Source organism: Rhyacophila brunnea, unplaced genomic scaffold, assembly GCF_057557595.1.
Source record: "Rhyacophila brunnea isolate RB1 unplaced genomic scaffold, BYU_Rbru_1.0 scaffold_5, whole genome shotgun sequence".
NCBI lineage: Eukaryota > Metazoa > Arthropoda > Insecta > Trichoptera > Rhyacophilidae > Rhyacophila > Rhyacophila brunnea.
The window spans coordinates 44,331,558-44,354,252 of record NW_028233170.1 but is presented as its reverse complement, the minus strand read 5'-3'; the positions used below and the strand labels follow the sequence as shown (position 1 = coordinate 44,354,252).

At 36.7% G+C, this 22,695-nt stretch overlaps 2 protein-coding genes across 2 annotated transcripts in view; both read left to right on the top strand.

Moving 5' to 3' along the window:
* LOC147066447 (uncharacterized) overlaps positions 1-22,695 on the top strand; it is a 1,147,709-nt gene that overhangs the window by 100,296 nt on the left and 1,024,718 nt on the right. The window lies entirely within an intron of this gene.
* Als2 (Amyotrophic lateral sclerosis 2) lies at positions 1,276-19,810 on the top strand. The gene is made up of 9 exons (XM_085955309.1): positions 1,276-4,580; positions 5,940-6,271; positions 8,736-8,950; positions 9,343-9,658; positions 11,287-11,525; positions 12,759-12,938; positions 13,652-13,842; positions 16,521-16,684; positions 18,953-19,810. The coding sequence occupies exons 1-9, from the start codon at positions 1,454-1,456 to the stop codon at positions 18,998-19,000; spliced, it is 4,812 nt and encodes a 1,603-aa protein (XP_085811435.1). The 5' UTR covers positions 1,276-1,453; the 3' UTR covers positions 19,001-19,810.

Sequence of the window (22,695 nt, the reverse complement as noted above, 5' to 3'; positions counted from 1 at the left end):
GCTGATTGTTGCGTTTGAACTTCTTTCCGTAAAAGTAAAGAAGGACTTACCAATGGTGGTGTCCGCACAAAAGGTATGCGGGCTACGGCTATTATTTTTACCAATGTTGGGGGGGGGGGGGGGGGGGTACACTGCGCCATCCAGACTCCCCGAAAGTCTCTTAGGCGGCCCCCAATGTTGTTGGTCGTCCAGATGCGGTCACCTTCGCTTAGAGTACGGATCCCTGGTGGAGCCCGTACCTCCGATGGAGAACTCCCTTCCCACAGGACGTCGCCCCTTGGGAGTACCCCAGCATGTGAGTTCGAGGGCCTTCCGGGACTCTCAGCTCGGAGGAATCCTTGATAGTGCCTCCCGAGTGAAGGTATCCTTCCAATAAGGATCTGAGTCATGTTCTCGCAAATTTTATTATGCCTTGTCTCCAAAACCCTCTTCGATTTTTTGGTACAGGCTCATCGCTGTTATGATGTTTTGAGGATTGGTTGCCCAATCCACTAACCCTTGCATACCCTTCCAGAAGCTGTCCCGTTGGGAAAACATCGCATTCTGGAGGGCTGCAATGGTCCTGTCCGTCAGATGGTTAGCTGATGACGAGTGGTCGCACCGACGCAACTTGTCATTTAGACCTAACTCTACGACCCGGCAAGAATTGTTTGTTGGGCGTTGTACCACTCCTTGCCAGTCCCCCTGCTGAAATAAGGTACGTAACGAGGATACCTCAAACATCAGCATCTTAATCGACGCTCGTACGTTGAACTTTTCCTCCTGTAGCAGTTCTGCTTCGCCGTCTGGTGTCCATTGCTTTTAGAATATCCTCCTCACGGTCATTCAGATGTTGCGCCATAATCACTGATCACTTAACGTTCACTTAACTATCACTTAACGTTCGTCCAAGATATTTTTTTTTTTGATAGTTAGAATGAACTGTCAGATGCAACATGTTAACGATAAGAAAGTCAAATCCAGAATGAAGACAAAGGGATCCCAAACTCCATACATAAAAAATGGACGCGCGGGTATGACCAGTAAATAAAAACGGAGGAATGACCAACGACAAGAAAAAGGAAAATAAATTAGTAGAATATAGCCTCACGTGAAGAAGAAAGAGCAAACCCTATCTCAAGGACTTCAAAGTCAAATTCGAATAATAAGAGTTTTAAAATGGTAGGTAAAACTCCTTTCATTACCACTTCCCATAAATTGGGAAAATTTTGAACACCGTCAACGCTTTGTAATTTTGTAGCCATAAACTATAATGATTCAATTAAATCTGGCAACCTTTGTGCATTGTCCATTCCCAATATTTATCTGTCATTAGTGTCATTTTAGTATGATTGACGACATAATAATTTATTAGTATACAATACAAATGGCAGAAATATTTTTACTTTTACTTCCATAAAATGTGAACGCGTTATTATTTCATATGTCTACGCTACCATAATCGAGGAGTGCGATGGAGTATCAATGCTTTTGGAAAGGTTTAGAATACCTTACTGTCAATTGTGAAAATACTAATTTCAAAAATATTATTAAAGTGTGCAATTTTGACAGTAAGATAATAATTTTGTCCAGTGATCGAACGGTGTACTCTGCTTCTAGCGACACTGGGAATATTTTAAATTTTAAAAAGGTTCCAGACATCACTGCGATTGATATAGCTTGTAACAGTCGTCATGTGTTCGTCATCGATAATCAGGGACAGGTGTTCAAGTGTGAAGGCAGCTCCTGGGACACCAGGCAGGAGATAGTCATCAAAGAGGATGCAAAGAATTGTTCTCATGGCCATAAAACTCCGAGCCGAAAGGTTAAAATCAAGTCTGTTGCGGCAGGAGAGTTCGGAGTTCTTTACATAAGTAGCTGCGGCCGTATGTGGGCTTCGGGGTTCATGCCGCAGCTGTCCATAGATTCCGTAGACCCTAAGAAGGTATCATTTTTTGAAGGACGCTCAATTTATCGAGCGGCAGTCGGTAACAGCTTTGGGATCGTGGTCACCCGGAAAAGTATCTGCGACGATGAAACCGATACTGATAATGATGAAGACGTGTTTATTTCCACGTGCTCGGAGTGTTTGTCTAATACGAGAGTTTCCACGCCGGCCTCGCAATTATCATCGGGAGAAAACTGTCCTCTGGGTGTCATGATGAGTAAATCGAGCGACGAGACCAGCAGTACGTCGGCACCTCACACGCATACTGATAGACCGGGAGATGCTCCGACTCTAACTGAAGACACAAGCTCTTCCACTGAGGATTCCGAATTGACAAAAATCCACTTCGATGAAAATAAAAAGCCCGATTTCGCATCCAAAAAATCTAAGGATGACACGGAGACGATCATTGAAGAAGAATCTGATGAAACGTCCACTTTCAAATCGTCCGTTACAGATGTCAACGATGACGATAAACGTAATCTGATTTTTATTAATACAGAGGCTGCGAAACAGTTTCTTACTAAACAGCTGTCGTGGGTTTCCGCCGGAGAAGATTATTTAGTAGAGTGTACTGAGAAACCTACGAGGATCATCAAAGAAAACGTCTCCAATCTAACCAATCTGGTTGTGGAGAGTGTAAAAACCGTCGGCGATAAAGTGGCCACCCTGTCTAGACATATGAGCGGTAGCAGCGAAACAAATGACGCCGTGGAAGCTTATGAGGGCCTCGTGAACGATGAATCTAATCCAATGATGTATACCCTAACTTCCAGTTACAAACTCGACGATTTCCAACTGTCCTCTAGCACCGTGAGCGATAAAGACAATTTACGGACAAATGAAATCGAAGATAAGATGAAATTGTTAGTTAAAAATGGTCAAAGTGTACTCAACTCTGAAGTCTGGGTTTGGGGTGATATCAATCATGGACAGTTAGGTACCGGTGATACGATCAAAAGAAATCAGCCGATTCTCGTATCGCGGTTGACTAATCTGGGTGTTCTTCAAATATCATGCGGGAAATCTCACTGTGCGGCATTAACATTAGATGGAAGAGTATATTGCTGGGGCCATAACATTTGGCATCAAGTCAACACGGATTCGGTTGAAGATAAAAGCAGTCCCCAATTATTTACCGGGAACTCCAATACTGATAGAGCGAGAAATATAGCGTGCGGAGATAACCACACTTCTGTCTTCACCTTGGAAGGGAATTTGTTTTTTTCCGGGAAGCACAAATCTGGATTCACCGAGACCGTTCAAAACTTAAAAGAACACGTGGTTATATCAGAAAAAGATGAAAAGAACAATGATGCATTTTGCAAACATAACATGAGAAATAATGGCCGCCCTAAAAAGTATCGGGATTTTTACTCAAGCCTATCTGAAGATTTAAATTTCAATTGTCGAATACTGTCATCCGGAATGTTCACTTATTTTTATGCGCATCCGCATCATGTGCACGAAACTCCGGCCCTCCAAGATCTGGCAATAGAGCAACAGTTTTTGGCGGAAATGCACGTCATCCACCAATCCTTGATCAAGCCCCTTCTCAAAAAGACTGCATTGATTTCCCCGGACCCCATCGTGTATGAAAATTTATGCAGCACGTACACTAATATAATGTATTTCACCGCTCTTAATGTACTGTCGTTCTGGAAGTACACTGAGGGTCACAAGAAAGCTATCGATGTGGCGATAATCGAAAACTGCGATGAGCATATTGCTCTCTATCAAAAGTACCTGGATGCCCTCTGCAATGTGATATGCATCAACGGTTTCAATCAAATCGCAACGCTCGTAGAGCTTCCTGCTTCTCTTCAAAAACTATTTAACGATAAACTGCCTTCTAGTAAACTCAAGACAGGTAAAATCTCGGATGAGATAGTTTCCTGTGCACTTTTGCATCCATTGAGCAGACTGAATACCTATAAATGCATTCTGCAATCTCTCATTCGATACAATTGGACAATAGCGGTACCCGAAATCAAAACCTACTTCCAGCAGAGAATGTTGGATGTCCTCAACAAATGGAACACTTTCAATGACGAACAAGAAAAAAAGAAGCGCGACGCCGACGTCACGAAACTTTTCTGGGAGAGTTCGGGAAAGACTCTCGAGTCTTTTCGAACGCCGGGCCGAAGATTATTGAGAGAATCGAGAAGTCACCCTCTGTCGTTGCGTCACGCTGGAAGATACAGCTCACATTGGTTCATACTACTCACCGATGTATTAATTCATTTGAGCGGGAGCACACAGAATGTTCATCCTTTAACTGCTCTGTGGGTAGAGCCTGTTGTCGATTCTGATGCATTACAGAACGCAATTATCTTGACCACTCCCGAGGAGGTGCTGACAGTTTTGGCTCCGACGTCACAAGACAAAAATGAATGGCTGCAAGCCTTACAGTTGGCCGTTAAGAATAGTCTCAAGAAGAAGCACGCCCTTCAGCCTCCCCTCGTCAGAACGGCCAGTTACTCTTACACGTCCAAGAATCAGCTTTATAAGGATGCCAAATATTCAGGGAGATGGCTCAACGGGAAGTTGCACGGCTCGGGCAAGTTGACTTGGCCCGATGGAAGGACTTACATCGGCCAGTTTCATCATAATCAAATTCACGGCCATGGCAGAATGGAAATACCTAATATCGGTTTGTAACATTTCGTAACATACCATCAGAGTTCCATCGGATGATTCACGAGGGGAAATAACCGGATATTGTAGTACTTACACATTATATTAAACCCATTTAAAATGTTTTCATTGAATTGTTGTTTATCAGTTAATTAAAATTTGCAATGTATAAACAAGCTGGGCAGGGAGATAATTACTGGAAACACCATGATTACATATTACTGATTTTTTATTAATCTTTATTTTTACTCATTTAAATATTATACAATAAATAATAATACTGAAAATGGTATATTACGGAAATTTTTAATGTCTGACAGATATCAAGAAACTAGTGTTTGCAATGCCGAATCTCAGGATCTCGCTCAAGTTGTTAATACCAATGTCTCAGTATTGATAATACTGTAACCTTAGAATTTTTGAGAATGATAGAATTATAATAAATATTACTGAGTAGGTACTTAGTTTCTCGATAAATCAGTATAAAAAAATACATAATAATGTTAAAAAAATATAATATGTATTATATTTCATGTCTTCTATTATGAGAGTTTTGATGATTTTGCTTAATTATAAAAACATGTCACTAAAAGTTACAATACTTGTGTGGGTTTTTTTCCCTGATGATTGTTTTTATTCATATTGCATTCCTACTTGTAAAATTGATATGTTTTCATTAATCCCAGTGCAGCTATTCTTAACAGTTACCACTTTAGCACGTTTCCAATATTTTCATTAGTCCAAATTAACACGGAAGCCATTCCATACACAAGGTGGTTATCAGCGGCTGTTGACGGTTATCTCCAATAATTGGTAAATTCGTAATACAGTGAAAATTTAGGTTCGTAGACATGTCGGTCAAATTTGGGTATGTTCGTACTGCCGAATCCCAAAATTTTGTATTTAAATGTCAAACATATCAATATAACCTACAATTTTATTAGTCATGTCAGCTCGCGGGGATCTATAAATTAAGGCAGCGGCCGTGACGTAATTTACTTTTAAAAGTAGTTGAATCTTGCATCTTTATTCTCAATATGTAATTGCCATACTCTATCTCGCTCTAGCACTTTTTGACAGCTCTGAAGGTTAACTTATTGTAATAATTAGCCGCCTGAATACGTAAAGTGATAAATATGATATATTTATCACATGTAGCTCTTTTTAGATGTTAATAAATTCACTGCTGACCAGTTAATTACTTTTTATTTGCCACATTTAAATATCATGTTAATTATATCCCATGGCCAACTACCGCAAACGCGCCAGTCGCATTGTTAACACTAAATGAGTTAAGTGATATGTTAGAATAGCCTCGCAAAATTTATGGTATTAATTATTAATGAAATTCTATTAACTTTTTATTGTTTATCAGGTGTCTACGATGGCCAATGGAAGAATAATTTACAGAACGGTTTTGGTGTCACCAAATATTATTCGGGAGACATTTACCAAGGTTACTACAAAGACGGTCTGTCCCACGGACACGGGGTTAAAAACCAAGGTGACTTCACCACGTCAACGGCCACAATCTATATGGGAGACTGGGTGCAGGGTGTCCGACAGGGCTACGGTGTAATGGACGATATTGGAAAGGGAGAGAAATATCTCGGCTCATGGAATGATAACAAGAAGCATGGATGTGGCTTGATCGTCACCTTAGATGGCATCTATTATGAAGGCGTTTTCACCAATGATATTTTAACGGTAAGTACCTTGGGAAATTATTAATTACATACTTTACAATTAAAAATCAATCTATTAAATACAGTCGTTAGTTGTGCCATCTTGGTTTTTTATGGGTGTCCAATTGGAAAAATTCAAGATTAACTTCGTATTAGTATTCAGCATTACAAAACACATCTCTAAACTGTAAATCAATCAAATCAAACGATAATTATAGAAAAATTTTGGCTGCCATTTTATTTTATTCATCTGTCATCGAGTTTTAAATCTGTTTATACGTGCATGGATTTACTGGTGGCAGTACGTATTATTGTCGCAACCATAACAATAAAATGAAAATTTATACGCGTATTATCGTGCAAATTGCATGCGTAGATCGAAAAAGTTTTGCGGGTTCTTCACACATTTACTGCTGACCAGATAAATGGTAAACTAATGCAAACGCGCCAGTCGCGTTGTCAGCACTACATGAGTTGCAACACAAGTTTTCACACAATAGTTGCAATTTGCGCGATATATGTGCATGCGAAGTAGAACGATAGTAGCGAACCTGATGGAATAAAATATGAACTACACCGTGCAAAGCATTTTGACGTTTACTAATTTTCACAACCTGTCCGAACCTATCAAATACCAACACACATCGACAACAGACGCTTGAAGAATTAGATTAGCGAGATAATCAACACTTTTGTATGTAAACAGTTATTATAGAGATAGTTTAATTAACACATTATTCTTAAGATTATGAATATATAGTCACAAAATTATTGTTTTATATATTAAAATCAGTTGAAAGTCGATATAACATTGACAGTATATAGAGGTAGGTATCTAACTTTAGTGACAATACAATGTTTATTATTAGTATTACAACACTTTTCAAATGAAAATGAAATATGAATATAAAACAATGAAATATTACCCCTATCATCTGTTATTGTTATTGAAAATTGATTCATTGCCTTTTGACTATTATCTTGTTTCAAGTTCAATGAGGTGGTCTTGAACAGTTGTTTCTCTTACTAATTGATGGTAGTACAGTTTCTAAGAAACACACTTACTTATAAAATTAAATTAAAAACCTACAATGCTATGAATAACAACTACATTGTTGTATATGATATCAAACGCTTAACCGGTCTATACATCTAAACTTGTATGTAACACATTGAATATGTCAATGTGGTTTTGTTGGTATTCACAAAACACATGTCATTTAATGTACCTCCGCACATAGCTCGCATGTGACATTTTAGTTTGAAAAAAACAGCTGGTGTCACACTCCCATCAATTTGTGAAGTATCCTCGTGTCTGAACTGTCCCTGAAATGTCCCCTAGACTGCTATTTCCCGCAATTTATGGTTGTGTTAGCCGGCGTAATGGGCGACAGCGAACTGCAACATTTTGAATTTCAAAGTTCTGTGTTCAGTGAAAAGTGTTTCTACTGTGCTATAAAAATCTTCCAACATTTCGGAACTTTTACATGTGCCATTATTAAGGATTGACAATGATATTACCGCAATGGCTCTGAATTATCAAGACTAATTGTCACAGTGAGGAAAACAGTAAAAATGTAATTAACAAAACATAGTCTACTTAAACCACAGAACAGATAAGAAATAGAATACCGATAGGCTATATTCAATACGCCGCATGGTGAAGCAGGCTTTTGAATGTGTGAGTGTCCTACGAAAATGAAGCACGCATTATGCACGTGCCATAGACCAACATTAAATGAGCGTAAATGCATAAACCGAGAGCAGTTTTCAGTATTCAACGTAAAACGTATTCTAGACACGTGTGTAAGTTTAACCCGGATTCTTCCTTACTCGAGTCGGTTACCTGCTATCGCCTTATCCGTTGTGTATTTCAGTTCCCATTATTTCCGAGTTCCCTGACTTAAACCCTTAAAAACCAACTGAGCAGGGTAGAGTAGGTTGGTCGCACTTCTGATGACCATGATAATTTCATGTTTATTTTTTCATAATTTATTAGCAATTTTTAATATTTCTTCATTAATTGCGAATTTTCTCAGAACTCCAGGGTTCCGTGAAACTCTGGTTGAAAATCATTGCTCTACTCTGTGTTATAAACATACCATATTAGCATGAATTCATCCTGTCATTAATACACACTAGAAGAAATCGTGTGTGCAAAGTTAAATAACTCCAGGTATTGACTATCTTTTGTATTGAATGTATAATTTTATTTGTGCCTGCTATGGCCGAGCGGTAATGTGTCTGTTTATAAAGTCATGGGTCTCAGGTTCGAATCTCTCGGGTCTGGCAGATTCATATGTTATGTTTTCAATGTGGTTTTGGACCTAGAGCATATGGCCGCAGTAGGTTAAGCATGTGGCTAACATCCATTTCTCATAAAAGAAAAAAACTGTTAAGAAACCTCATCGTGAGGTGGCCCAGATCCATATAGGTTTGTAAAATCAACAATAGTAATAAATAATAATTTAATTTTGTTTGACCAGGGTCATGGAGTAATGGTGTTTGAAGATGGCACTCATTATGAAGGAGAGTTCCGTTCCGCTGGAGTATTCAGCGGAAAGGGAACATTGACATTCTCCAGTGGTGACTGTATCGAAGGAGTACTTAACGGAGCGTGGACCGAAGGAGTCAAAATAAGCTCCGGAACACTTCAGATGAATGTTTCAAATCCATCGCTGCCTCCAAACTCCAAGCCCAAGTAATTATCTTGTTAATTGATATATATTTACCAAGTGACATACTAATTACAACATACCCACAATATCGACTGACTGAATGTCTACTTCTGAAGCTGTGTGTTGTGGGTTCAAATCCTACATCTGTCAACTTTACATATTGTTTTTTCAATACTCACGACAGAGTTCTCAACGGATTCTATAGCTAATTGGGATGGGGAGCTGATTAAAAATAATCAATAAAGTAGTTACATTTAGCCCTGATATACGGACATTTTCAGAAATAGGTAAGTGTTTGGCAATTTACGATTTTGTCAGGTGAGTCGTGTAATTTTGTATCGACTATTTTATCACTTACGCCATTGTAAAATGTAGAGCATGCATTAATGTCAGTACCTACTGAATTTGATTTCAGATCTTTCGGTAAGCTCTGCGTCGCTCCGAATAATAAATGGAATGGATTATTCCGCCAATTTTTCCACCAACTCGGGGTCTTGGAGGGAAACTCAGCCGTCGTCACGAGTAACAATCAGAAAATTTGGCAGAACGTTGCAGTCATTCTATCTAGTGCCCAAAACAACGCGGTCGCCAACGGCCCACCGGTGATTTCAATGCAAATGTGCAAAGGCGGTGATAATAAAACATCCGAACAGCTCGATGTTATCCCTGAATTCGGACAGGATTCACTGACCATTGAAACCTACTTAAAAATCAAACAATATCTTTACAAGGTTAGTGATCACATTTATTATATTACTGTCAATACCAAATATGTTGAAAACCTCCTATAGAGATTCCACTGATTAAGTTAGCTATAAATGACTTCGAATTGCAGGTTCATTTGTAGATAACTTCACACTATTACCGTGCAATTAATTTGTAAAATAAGACAATCCGTCACGATGAATAGATAAGCAACCAATAATGCCACACATTATTGGTTGCCAATAAAACCATTTATAACTAGCTTTTAAATAAAAAATGGCCGCCGTTGCATGTGCAAAAAAATCAGAATGGCAACTAAGCATTCTTAATATTTGTGGGGTTTACCAACATTACCATGATGCATGCACTTGCAAAATGCTTTCAAATATCATACCAGAAATAACTCCTTCTACTTATAGTCAAAATTCTTTTAGAGATATCAATTAGTGTTAGTAGATAATAATCATTTAGTTAATTATTGAGTTAGCTGGAAAACCATTTTAAGCCGAAATATCGAATGACTCAATAAATTTGTAGAATTTTAATTCAAAGTAAAGTTAATCTTATCACACTGATGACAAAGTAATTTCGCAAAATATAATTACATATTATAAATGAACATTGGTTTATTAATAACTACAGTAAGATAATTTTACTGAACATTATAAGTCGTCATCATCATCAGCCAGGGTCGATCCACCGCTGGATGAAACCCTCACCTAGCTCCTTCCACTCTTCTCGGTTCCTACTTCTACGCTGCCAAATACATCCGCCAAACATAATGATTTTGTAGTTCAGCTGGTTTTTTTGTGTCCCTGTGGTTAGTGGCTCACTGCATTTGTCCAGCAGCTGTCCACTTGCCAAGTAAATATCCAGCCTATTGCCATTTTATCAGCTTGGCGACCTTTATCATATTACGTACTCTTGTCTGTCTTTTAATCCATTGGTTTCTTTTGTGGTCTTTTCGCACCTTTCTATGTCACATTGCGCTGCTCGTAATTTTTGGATTTCTCTGACAGTAAGGTTCTAAGTTGTGCATGCGTGCTTGAGTAGTGGTAGCACACATTGGTTGAACACTTTATGCTTTATGGGTCAATGACATTGAGCTATTTTACAAGCTGCTTGTTGGCGTATTTACAATCTGCTTGTAAACTCGCCCAGTGTCATCATCGAACAAGCAGATTGTAAACAATCTACCGAAAGAAGATGAAAGCCGGTCTACTTTATATGCTACACGCTGGCATGTGGGCCGATATGTGTCTGCGCAGTAGAGCGATAGTGGCGATCTCCCGGTAAAAAAACGAACTACGTTCTGTCAAAATAGTCGATAGCTTATGGCTTCTGAGCGAGTGGAAAGTTTTGTGTGTCATCATCACAATCGCACTAGCTGACTCACCCACTTTTAAATTCGCCAACAAGCAGCTTGTAAAGTAGCTCAATGTCATTGAGGCTTTATCACAATAGGAGGTCACTTTTGAAGACAATATTCGGGCGCTATGCACATACTATTCAATACATCAAATAGTTAGTCTGTGTATCGAATTTGTAGAATAATTTTTAAATTTAGTTATAATTTCATATAACGGATGCCCGTTAAGTTTACGAATAAATATGTAGAATATTATTGGGTTCTATAATAATTGTATTTTTTAAGGCATGTGAGTCGTCAATTCACCCAATGGGGCAGCTGGTAGCAGGATGCGCCGCCGCGTTCAGCACTTCTTACGGCGGAGTGAGAGTGCATCCACTTTTACTGTCGCACGCCGTTGATGAATTGGGATGTCTCTCTTTCCGTCTCTACTGCGCCATTCGACTTCTTTTCCCCGCGCTGCCTCTCCCGGATGATCATTTCATTCTGCATGAGAACGCCGACAACTCTGATGATGATTTGGAGTAAGTGTATTTGTTTTATTTGTGTGATGATCAAATTATCAAATACGTATTGTCACCATCTGAAATATTAGTATTCCAAATATCGTCAACTTACTATTAAAACCTCATAAGTCTGTTTGAGAAAAATGTTGAGGGGAAGGAAAAAACGTAAAAAAACAATATTTTAAACACCTCTCTAATCGATTAATCTGCTAACACTGGTTGTGAAATACGAGGCTTTAATTCCATGTTTGAAACCACGAGACCTACGAGTTTTTAAAACCTGTCAATAGATGGACAGCATAGCAGTCTAGAGAAATGAGGTTTTGATACGATTTAAAATGTTTTTTTGTTTAAATTTTGTCAAACAAACTTCATTTTCCCATAATATCGGACTTACGATGTCTTAATAGTAAGGTGACGATATGTATCTTGTCATTGTTTGTTTATTATGTACCAGCTATTGGGTGCCTTCTTTAGCTATGGCGAGGTGGGGTGATGTTCTCCTACTGTATAAAACTAAACATATTTTCCTTCTTCCTGGTGCTGCTATAACCCTATGTGTGCCTTGGCTTCTGTCTCGATTCAGGCCTAGCCAAAACTGCTTCCCTCCTTGTCTTTAAATTCAATTCAAAACTATCTCTCCATTGTGTACAACGTTGACCAGGTCATTATTTATCTTCTGGCTGTCATGCATAGTTTGTACATCCTCTGTGCATGGTCCAATCATCTAATGCAGCCCAATTTGATAGACTACAACGTGCTTAGTGTTTTTTGCAAGATGCATTTCAAGTGTCAGTTCAACAACGCCTTGGGATGTAGCACTTTCATTAGACCGAACCGATATTTGTTGCCTAGTATTTGAATTTCGATTTCTAGGATACTCTCATTATTAATGGAGGACACCGGGTACACATTATTGTTGACCCTCTTGAAAGTCCTAAAACTATCTATACATAAAATATTTTATCGCTATAATCTTATTAACACATTCATGTGAATTAAATTGAAAATGAAGTATGATAGAATGATAAACGCAAAATGCTTAATATATATCTGTCTCATTTGTGTCAAATACTCCTCCTGAAAAGGGCATACTATTAGCCTATCTCCTCAACTAGTGCCTATGAGAGAGATAACAATACATATACACAGGACTACTTAAATTTCTCTCAATACAATTATTTTTCAATAGCTATCGAATTGTTTGTCTTGATGCGGATTGCAAAATAAATATTGGTATTCAATTTTCAGAGGCGAACAGGTGTCACTATCGGGGGTAGTTCAACCTTTACTGCTGCCTCGAGTCCATCCGTCTCTTCATGTCTTGTATGCTCTGCATCATCAAAGAGAAGACGTTGCTTATTGGAAACGGCTCCACAAGTGGAATCGTCAATCTGATATTACATTGATGGCTTTTCTTGGAATTGATCAGTAAGTTTTGGCATTTTCATAGTCAGCTGAATTCATCATCCATTATTTCGAATACTGAAAAGTTACTCCTTAAATGAGTGGCGGAATATACCTTAGTGTGAGGCTTCAGTGCCAGCGTTCGGCACAGTGTTGAGCGGTTTGCGCAACTCAAACGTATAAATGTATAACCAAAAAAAGACATTGTCTACGAACATTTTCACACACGGTTATACGTTTGAGTTGCGCAAAACGCTCAACGCTGCGCCGAACGCTGCCACTCAGGACATACACTTACTGTCTAAAATAAATAACAGATATATACATACCACTTTCATAGTCTGTCGTTGAAGTCATTATCTATCAATTCTAATAATTTACAACTATATTTGATCCAATACCTGATATGAAATAGGGTTGGATCTGGTTTGATAAATAATATCGTCACTGTTCTGGCAGAAAACACTAATTCGAAAAAATTACATATTGAGTTAGTACCAAAATGTTCCTTATTTCACACTTTACCGTCTGGAAACCTTCTTAATAAATAAACAGTCTTTATTTTAAAGTCATCCTTTTTACGATTACTTAATAAACTCACATGATAGACCATTATTTCAAACATTTTAACAACTTCAAAGTCAAATTACTCAAAACTAGTATTCTCCAGTTAGTGTGTTCTGCCAGAACAGAGACGATATTCTATATTCACTTTATGATTCTCATGACTGTAATAGGAAGTTTTGGGTGGGGTATGCATCAAGGACGGCGACTGGGAATCCACCATTCTCACCGGTGAAAGATCAACTGTTTTCGGAGGCTGTCGACACTTTGCAGCAGATCAAGACAACTTTCTCCCCAATGGAGAAACTTCTTGTCATTAGAAGTACCTTTGAGCAAATGACACTTGCCGTTCAAAAGGAATTAGGTTTGTCCACTTTTCTACATTCAATTGAGTCACACTGGACAAAAAATACGTCCGGTAATATAATCTGGTGTTTTGATTACTATGATGCTTCTGAGAATAATTTATTTTCTGCATTATTATTGATTATCATATTATGTATGTCTATTAACCATTCCAGTGTTTTTTATAACTCACATCCTGTTTTAAGATTCCCAATATGTACATATCTAATTTTGACTCATCGAACTACGTACAGTAGAACCTTGATTATCCAGCATTAAAAGACAAATTGGATATAATTGATGCTTTGAAACGCGGTGACTCCGGACGTTGTCTCTCTAATAAATATGGTGTCGGAACGTCATCTATCTCAGATATAAAAAAAACAAAGTGAAACTATTATGAAGTTTACTAATTGTTTAATGTAAGAAGATGGGATGGAAGCTCAGAGCGGAAAGTTATGAAAAAATCAGGAAAGAAGTTGAAGAGTGTATTTTTATGTGGTTCATACAAAGACGATCAAGTGGACAGTCAATATCTGGTACATTATTGTGTGAAAAAGTAATATTTTTCATAAAGCAAAAAGAGATAATTGATTTTTTTAATAAAAAATAATTTATTATACCTACATGGGTTATTTTACTGGGAGTTCACTTTTTTTTGAAGTACCTATGTTATTGTTCATTTGTATGAGAAATCCATTCTTCTGTTTTTTATCGACACAAATTTTACAATCACACGTTTGTTGAAGTCGGGAATGTCCATCTTTCACTTTCCACTGATGTCATCGGAATAGTGCAAATTAAATCATTGGACGCTAAAGACGCACCTAGCAGCGCGTAACGATCAGGCGGCCATTCGATATAATTAGCATGCTATTTAAATGTGATAATTAAAAAGTAATTATCTAATCAGCAGTCAATGTGTACCGTTTTCGTAAATGTGTCAATAAGATTTTTTTCTATTAAAATGTTTTGCTGAGGCAACTATTTTATATCAAAAGGCATTATAAAAAATATCCAAGCTGTAAATAACAGACAATACGAATCCGCGTTCGGGAGGTTTGAGCGGCGCTCCAAGAAGTATTGTTATTTCATGCTACCAGCTACAGACGAACATTATTACTGTCACACTCATACTCATTACAAGGCATGATTACTTGAGCGCTCCTGAATGGCGAGGCATTTGGCAAAGCGAAACCACACAGGACTATGCCGGCGCGACGCGTGAACATTGTATATTATATTTAAAATAGCCGGTTAAAAACACATACTTATTAGAATTTGTTTTTATATATGAATTAATGACTACGGTAGAGCAGAACACTTTTAATAAATCAAATATAAATGAAATACTTAAATCTTTTCGCATAAATTGAGTGGGTGTTCAGCGCTCTAGCGCTCTCAAGGGCGCATCGCCTCTGCATAAATGTGTGCATATGTAAATCTAGACAAAAATTATTCATACTCAATATACTTGTGTTTCCCTGTCAATTATGATGTTTTTTCGATTATCCGGATTTTTCCTTATCCGGACTATCTTCATCCCCAATTAGTCCGGATAGTCGAGGTTCTACCGTATTAGTTTATTATTTTAAAGGATAGGAATATTCCAGACATAGTGAGAAATTAAAATGTTTTCAGCAGCATTGATAGTACGTATATTAATATCTTACTTTATAACCAAGATTATGTTTCTGAAAATTTGGCCATAAAATGAAATGCCGTATAATAGCTTAACGTAGAATGTTCATTCCTTGTTCTAAATGTGAAAGTGCTTTTGAGAAATAGTTAGAGGATTACTGACAGCCAATGTTGCCATGTGTCGCTTTGTCGAATTTTATGATGTAGGTATGAGTGGCTTGTTATCGTTAGTATCATAATATTTCCATCTCTAATTATTTAACTGGCCAAAATGTTTTTACAAGTTTATCAAAAAAATGGGCAGTAAATCAAAATTGCACCTTAATTAAAAAAGGCCATTATAGCGAATAACTGTATACTGTGGTACATATTATATAATTGGAAAATAACATCACTGTTTCTTGTATATTGTAATTAATAACACAATTGTGTCCTTCAAAGCAAATTACTTTGTTAACTTGTGCAGTGGCGGCTACTCTAACATCATGCAAATGCACTGCACTCCTTATATTTTCTTGAAAGCAGAATTCAGTGTGCTTCTGGTTTAGAATGCCCAGACACATTATTTTTACGTAAGATTGTTTAAATTATTGATACCGTTTGAGTATTATTTTGTATGGAACAAAAAACATGTTGGTGCTGCGTCCAGTCTAAAATAATGTCACTATTATACGTGACACTACTTTGTGCGGCCTACAAATAATTTTGTGAATGAAAGACAGAGGGCGATAAGTCATAAAAATCGAAAAAAAGATCAGTTTCTAAATTACCTCTGAATTACTAAATTACACGCAGAAATATTCCATAAATCAATCTGCTTTTGGCCTCTCCTGAAAAGTAGCAATTTTAGACTTAACGCCTCCTTCTTGTCGCTCACAAAATTATAAAATTGCCCCATTGTGTGTCATTGTATTAACTCATTTTACATTAATTACATCACAGACCATACATAGTATTGTAATTTGACACATGATTATTTTAAATATTTATAAACCCAGAAATACAATGTAATTGGAATATTAAATACTTATGTATACATTAATTGTTTGTTATCAGGGCCTACATATCTTTGGACTATGGACGAGCTTTTCCCTGTATTCCATTTTGTGGTGGTCAGAGCTCGCATTCTGCAACTTGGCTCCGAAATACACTTCATAGAAGATTTTCTGGAACCTTCCATGCAGTCTGGTGAACTAGGCATCATGTTTACCACCCTCAAGGTAATTTTTTTCCCAACCATTAACCTTCTAATAACCCAGTGGTATTCAAAATGTGCGCCGTAACCGATTCCCAAAGTTGCCCAGATTTAAAAAAATTAATAATTCCAAACAATCTTACTTTGTTTTGCACAGATACAATGCTAGATTTTACCACATTCACAAACATTACGCACCGTGTTAGATATGACTGCACTATTCATAACTCTCTCACTATTTGCCGAATAGCCATGTCAGAAAACAAGTCTATGTAATAATTAAAATGAATCGTCATGTTCTTGCCTACTGAGAGGTTAGGTTATATTCGGTATTACAGTCTCATGGTTCTTGGGATAAATGGATTTTAAGGACAGAGAGATTAGCATTTCTACATCTCTTGGCCTTCTGTCCCTAGACCCTGAAATTAATAATTTTCCTCTTTTTATTATGAATTTTGGTTCCAAAGTGGAAATAACAACAGTTTGATTTTAACTTACATACTGTTTATTATAGGTCAGAATTTTTACTGTTTCTACTGTAATTTTACGTGGCTTCATTTCCCTTTTCCCACTAACCGGTGCGTGTGAAGTTACATGGAACTTATATGCAGATCACATGAGCCGTGTGCGAAATTCATTTAAATTATTTATTTACAATACAAATAAATAATCATTCTTTTCTTACATTTCCTTTAATTGAAAGAATTTCTTCGAGGCTTCTCTCATCTCATTCCTTTGCTGCCAAAGCAGGGTGCCAGGAAAGCAACATCCACATTTTTAAATTAGTGGAATAGGTTTTAGCCTTCAGGAAAAATGAATGACAGTGATCCAGAATGTTTCTTCGTGCTGCATCATACAATGAAGTCCTATAACGGAGTTGTTTTGTTTCACAATATAATAACCCATCTCTGCTTAGCAAATCGTTTCAAAATGACAGTATTGAGTTGCAATGCGAAAAGGTAATTGATAATGTTATCTTCGGTGTCTCAAAAGTGCATTGGCAAAAGTTATTTTGTGTCGAAATATTTTTTAGTACGGTAGTTAATAAGTCTCACGATTGTACTCGGTCAAAACCAAATGCCGCCTATTCGACGCTTGCATTCTGACGGTGCTGCTTTACGGTAGCGAATCATGGTATCTTCAAACTCAAAACATCCATATACTGAGCTTTGAGCAATTCGACGTATACTGGGTGTGCGGTGTTATGACTTTAGGAGTGACGAGGAGATAAGAGAATGCATCAAGCAGCCTCTCATCATGTTGAGAGTGAAGCCAGAAGAGAACTTCAACCTGGCTTGCCTGTTATTCAAGCCAACCAGATTTCGGCGTCCTGGAAGGCCGCTAAATACTATCTATCGAGTGTATACGGCGGAGCTATGGGATGCTGATTTGACCTGGAATAATGCAAGACTGGCGAGCGACAGGGATTCTTGGAGGCGTCTCGTGGTGTTCCAACTAAGGGGTGGACATGGCCGAAGAAGAAAAAGTTGATGAGAAACTTATTATGAAGAACCAACATAATCCTTATTTCAAATTGCTCTCCTATATAGTTGCATATTGTCACTTCCGCCCCTTCGACTTAGCACTCTAAATATGGAAGTGTTTAACTGGTTTCACAACCCATTCAAGGTTTAATCTCCATCTGACCTTATGTCGGCATTGAGCTGTCTTGCAACAGTACATAATATTATAAGCAAACTTTGATAATATGAAACCAGTTGGGTTTGGGATATTGGTAAAGAATTAATATATTATATTGCCGAGTGCAATGAAGCGAATATTTACCTCTGCTAAGCTGAGATTTCGACGTATTAAAAATGGAATATCACTCAAAACTCAATATAACAAAGTCTATTATACGTAAAAGGCGCACAAAATGAAAAAGTGTGAAAACCTGCACTTAGTGATTACAATACTGATATCCCAGTATTTTTCGATACAAAAATACCGGTTTTAAAAATCAAGACAATACCGATATATTCGGTATTGACAGTGGAAACAAAATATATTAATTAACATAAAAGCAGGACTGTATTTTTCTTGACGTGTTATGCAATGTTTGATTTACTTCCGTGGCCCTTCTTGGTGACAAGCAATGACACATGTTATAAAATATTAATGATTTTTAAATATAGGTATTATATGTATTGGTAGATACTTCTTTTTCCAATTATTTTACGAATACCGGTATTGGTATTTTCATTCAGTATTGCAATCCTTTTTACCAATGCCGTAGACTAATGTTCTTTTGAAATTATAATAAATCGTTTTGACCAGTAATTATTTGTTTCAGGCTTGCTATTTCCAAATATTGCAAGAGAAGGTGACGCTTTGCGAATAGAATTTCACCGATAAAATGTCACATTAACCTGGTTGCTACAATTGCAGCAGGAACCTGTATTTTCCACTGTGATCGATGTGTGAGAAGAAATCGTAATATATTATGCTATATCAATTATTATAAGTAGCGATAGATTGAAATTACCAACATTTATTTCGGTCTTTGATGTTTTCTAAGATTTAACTTTTGAATTAATCCAGATTTGCTCATTTTAGCGCTTTTTACATTGAATTGGAATTGTTATAACGGAGCAATAATCTACGGATGAATTTCATTGCGATTGTGATATTATTATTAATTTGCAAGACATACATATTAAGTTTTAAAATCGTTAAATAATTTTTAAATTAATAAATAAATAAATTTTATCGTAAAATATTATAATGTATAATTATTAATATTCAATTTAATTCCATCTATGCATGTTTGGTTTTGACTCAATTTTCGATAGCATACCTTTTTATGTTTCATCGTTTTATAGAACAAATCTACCAAATTTAAAATGTCTATGAAGTGTTCATTATTATAGAATTTTAATGTAGTCTGTGGTGTCAGATCTCATCTTAGTGTCCTAATATTTCTTTAAATGTTTACTCTATATATATTATTTAATGATTAATGAAGTAGGTATGTATTAATCTTAATTTCTTTTTGACTATGTGTAAATGTAATACAGTCCATATTATTATCAAGTTGTTCATGAAGCATGTATCATTAAATTTAATCTCTGTCCATTTTGTGTGCCATTAAAATATAACGATTAACCCCGATAAATGATAATAAAAAAAAATACACATTTCTAAATGAAATCATATAAAAAACACACCTTTGTTAACCTAAAAATAAGTTTTGACCAAAGATGTTGCATATCCTATCCCAGGGGTCGGCAGTTTGTCAAGTAAGAAGAGCCAAATTGTCAAGGAAACAGGATTACAAAGGTACCAGAGAGCCGCATATATGTAATTATGGGTATGGATTTTTAGGGGGAAAAAGAACGGCGTCTATGCATCACTTTTGATAGCTTTACTATTATCTGGCAAATAGCTACTTATTTTTAATTGAATACATGATTGTAAATTATCATCCATTATTCTGTTTCTAAGTTTATTTTGTTCATAGATGAGAATGTTTGTTATGTAGAGCCAAATATTGTGAGAATACCAAAAGCTAGTTTTTTTAACCCTTCATAATATGTTTCAGGCAAACTATTCCATATATCAAATATTGTTTCTATTTTAGGCAGTTGTTTTATAGCTGTCCACATGTGCTGATAAATCAAAACTCATAAGTTTAATAATAAACATATATCTGAAGAGCTGAAAATGTATATGCAAAAAGCCGCATGCGGCTAGACCAGTGCATCTATTCTATACACAGGGCTGTTATCGGGGGTGGTTATATGTAAATTGTACGTAAAACATTTCACTGTGAGCTTTCTTATCGGAAAGAGATAACCGTATACTATACGGTCTCCAATTTTATCAGATTCAATATAAACATTAATACAATTTTCATAGCTGATTTTGGCAAAATTCATGAATTATTCACATGAAAACCTAACCTAACAAATAATCCAGTATATCGGCTATTTTCAAAATTTGTTTACTGCTGGCTTCCTTGTAAAGTATAAACCGACAAGAACGGTGTTTTATTTAGACATGATTTTATGTCATTACCATACGACCCAAAGAGGTTGGACGGTCTTTAATATACGGTCATATATTTTCAATACAACATTTCACGGTGAAGCGTGATACGGCGAACTGCATGGGTACAAGTTTCCGGACACGATCGTGGGTAGTTTATCATATCTATGTATTGAGGCGGTTAATTGTTACAATAAGTTAAACGTCTGAACTGTCTAAAAGTGCTATGTTTTAACAGCACCTCTCTTGGCTGTGTTAACTTTTAGAGCGAGATGGACAGTTGAGACGGCTAGCTTATTGTAACATTTATAATCCTCAATACATAAATATGATAAACTACCCTCGATTAGCAGCCATGTGTATAGAATAGATGCACAGGTGTCCTTTTTTTGTTTCACTTTCATAATATAGAAGAAGCTTTTCTGCTTTGATACTTCGTAATACTTAAAAAATCTGTGAAAACATTAAGTTTATTGTGATTTTTGTTATCAATGGTTATGGCAATGAATATGTCGCAAATTTTATACTAAAAATATATTATATTAAAAAACCATATTTATCAAGAATGTGACCAGGTAGTAGGGTAAGAGCCTGAACCAACTACACTGTTTCTTTTTCCCATGCGCGCATGTCAGCACTCAGCCAGCTGGCGGAGTATGGAGGGGGGAAAGATTCAATGTGTTAGCGTAGCAGGCTCTTATTCTATTAAACCAAGTAGGATACTTAAAATGCCAGATTTGGTTGCTATTACGCATGGCATCATGAAGGATAACTATCATGTGATGATATATGACTCGCTGCACACGTGTTAAGATCAAATAGTGAAAAAGCTGTTCTGCACAATGTCACTAGGTATACAAATGTTTAGTATTCGCTGCATGTCGGGTGAAAATAGTTGCATGCGCCTCCAGATGTTTTTTTTAAACTAAAATGTTTTCTTCCAGCAGTGTGCGAAGGTCCATAAAGCCACATTTATTTATACCAAGCGAGCGAATGTTTGTTCTTCCCCCACTCCAGCAAATTTCTCTCGCTTTTTGTTGAGCGAGCATAAGAATTTCGCTGGAGTGGAGGTCAAACATTCGCTCGCTTGGTTTAAATGCGGCTTAAGATAACGTGTGTTTTGAGAATAACGATGACGTCATATCGACGTATTCGACACGTTGCGGGCGAGACGAGTTATGATGTGAGAGCCGGCTAAACAGTCAAAACTGTCTATCTCTCTCTAAAAATTAGCACAGCCAAGAGAGATGCTGTTAAAACATAGCACTTATTCTAACAATTACAACCAACTTATTGTAAAAATTATAATACCTCAATACAAAAATATGAAAAACTACCCTCAATAGCCGCCGATAGCAGTGTTGTGTATAGAATGGATGCACTGTCGTAGATTTACCCATACCAAGCAGTAAGTTGAATTTATGGCAGCTGTATTTGTACAGATTGCAGAAACTGTATGGCCCACTCCATAATATTTAGAAAAGATTATTTTGCAAACTTTGTTGAAAAAAGATATTATACCAACACAAGATTGTAATTATGGTGATATTATTTTGGAGGTGGTTAAGCGCCGGTCTATAGTGTCGTGGGTCCCAGGTTCGAATCCTGGGTCTGGCAAGTACACAAATTGTTTTTCAATTTGTGTATGAGTCAGAGTATGGACCTAATAGGTTGAGCAAGTGGCTGACATCCATTTCTCGTAAAAATAAAATCTGTTAATACATACCTCCACTACTTGGAGGCCCATATGATCCTATTAGGATCGGACATGGTCGAAAGAAAGAATAGATGCTTACAGTTAATAAGGTTATCATTGTTATTTTTTAAATCGTGCCATGGAACTTTCTGGAGATCAATTAATGTGCTGGGGATTAAACAAGTACAAGTTGCATAATTATAAATTAGTTAAGAGCAATATTCACATCATGACATACATATTATATTTATGTGTTAAAGTATGAAAAGATATATGTAAGTATTTCCCACAAACGTGGTGTACAAAATGTAATAGTGACCATTAAAATGAAGAAATATCAATATTTTTCACAG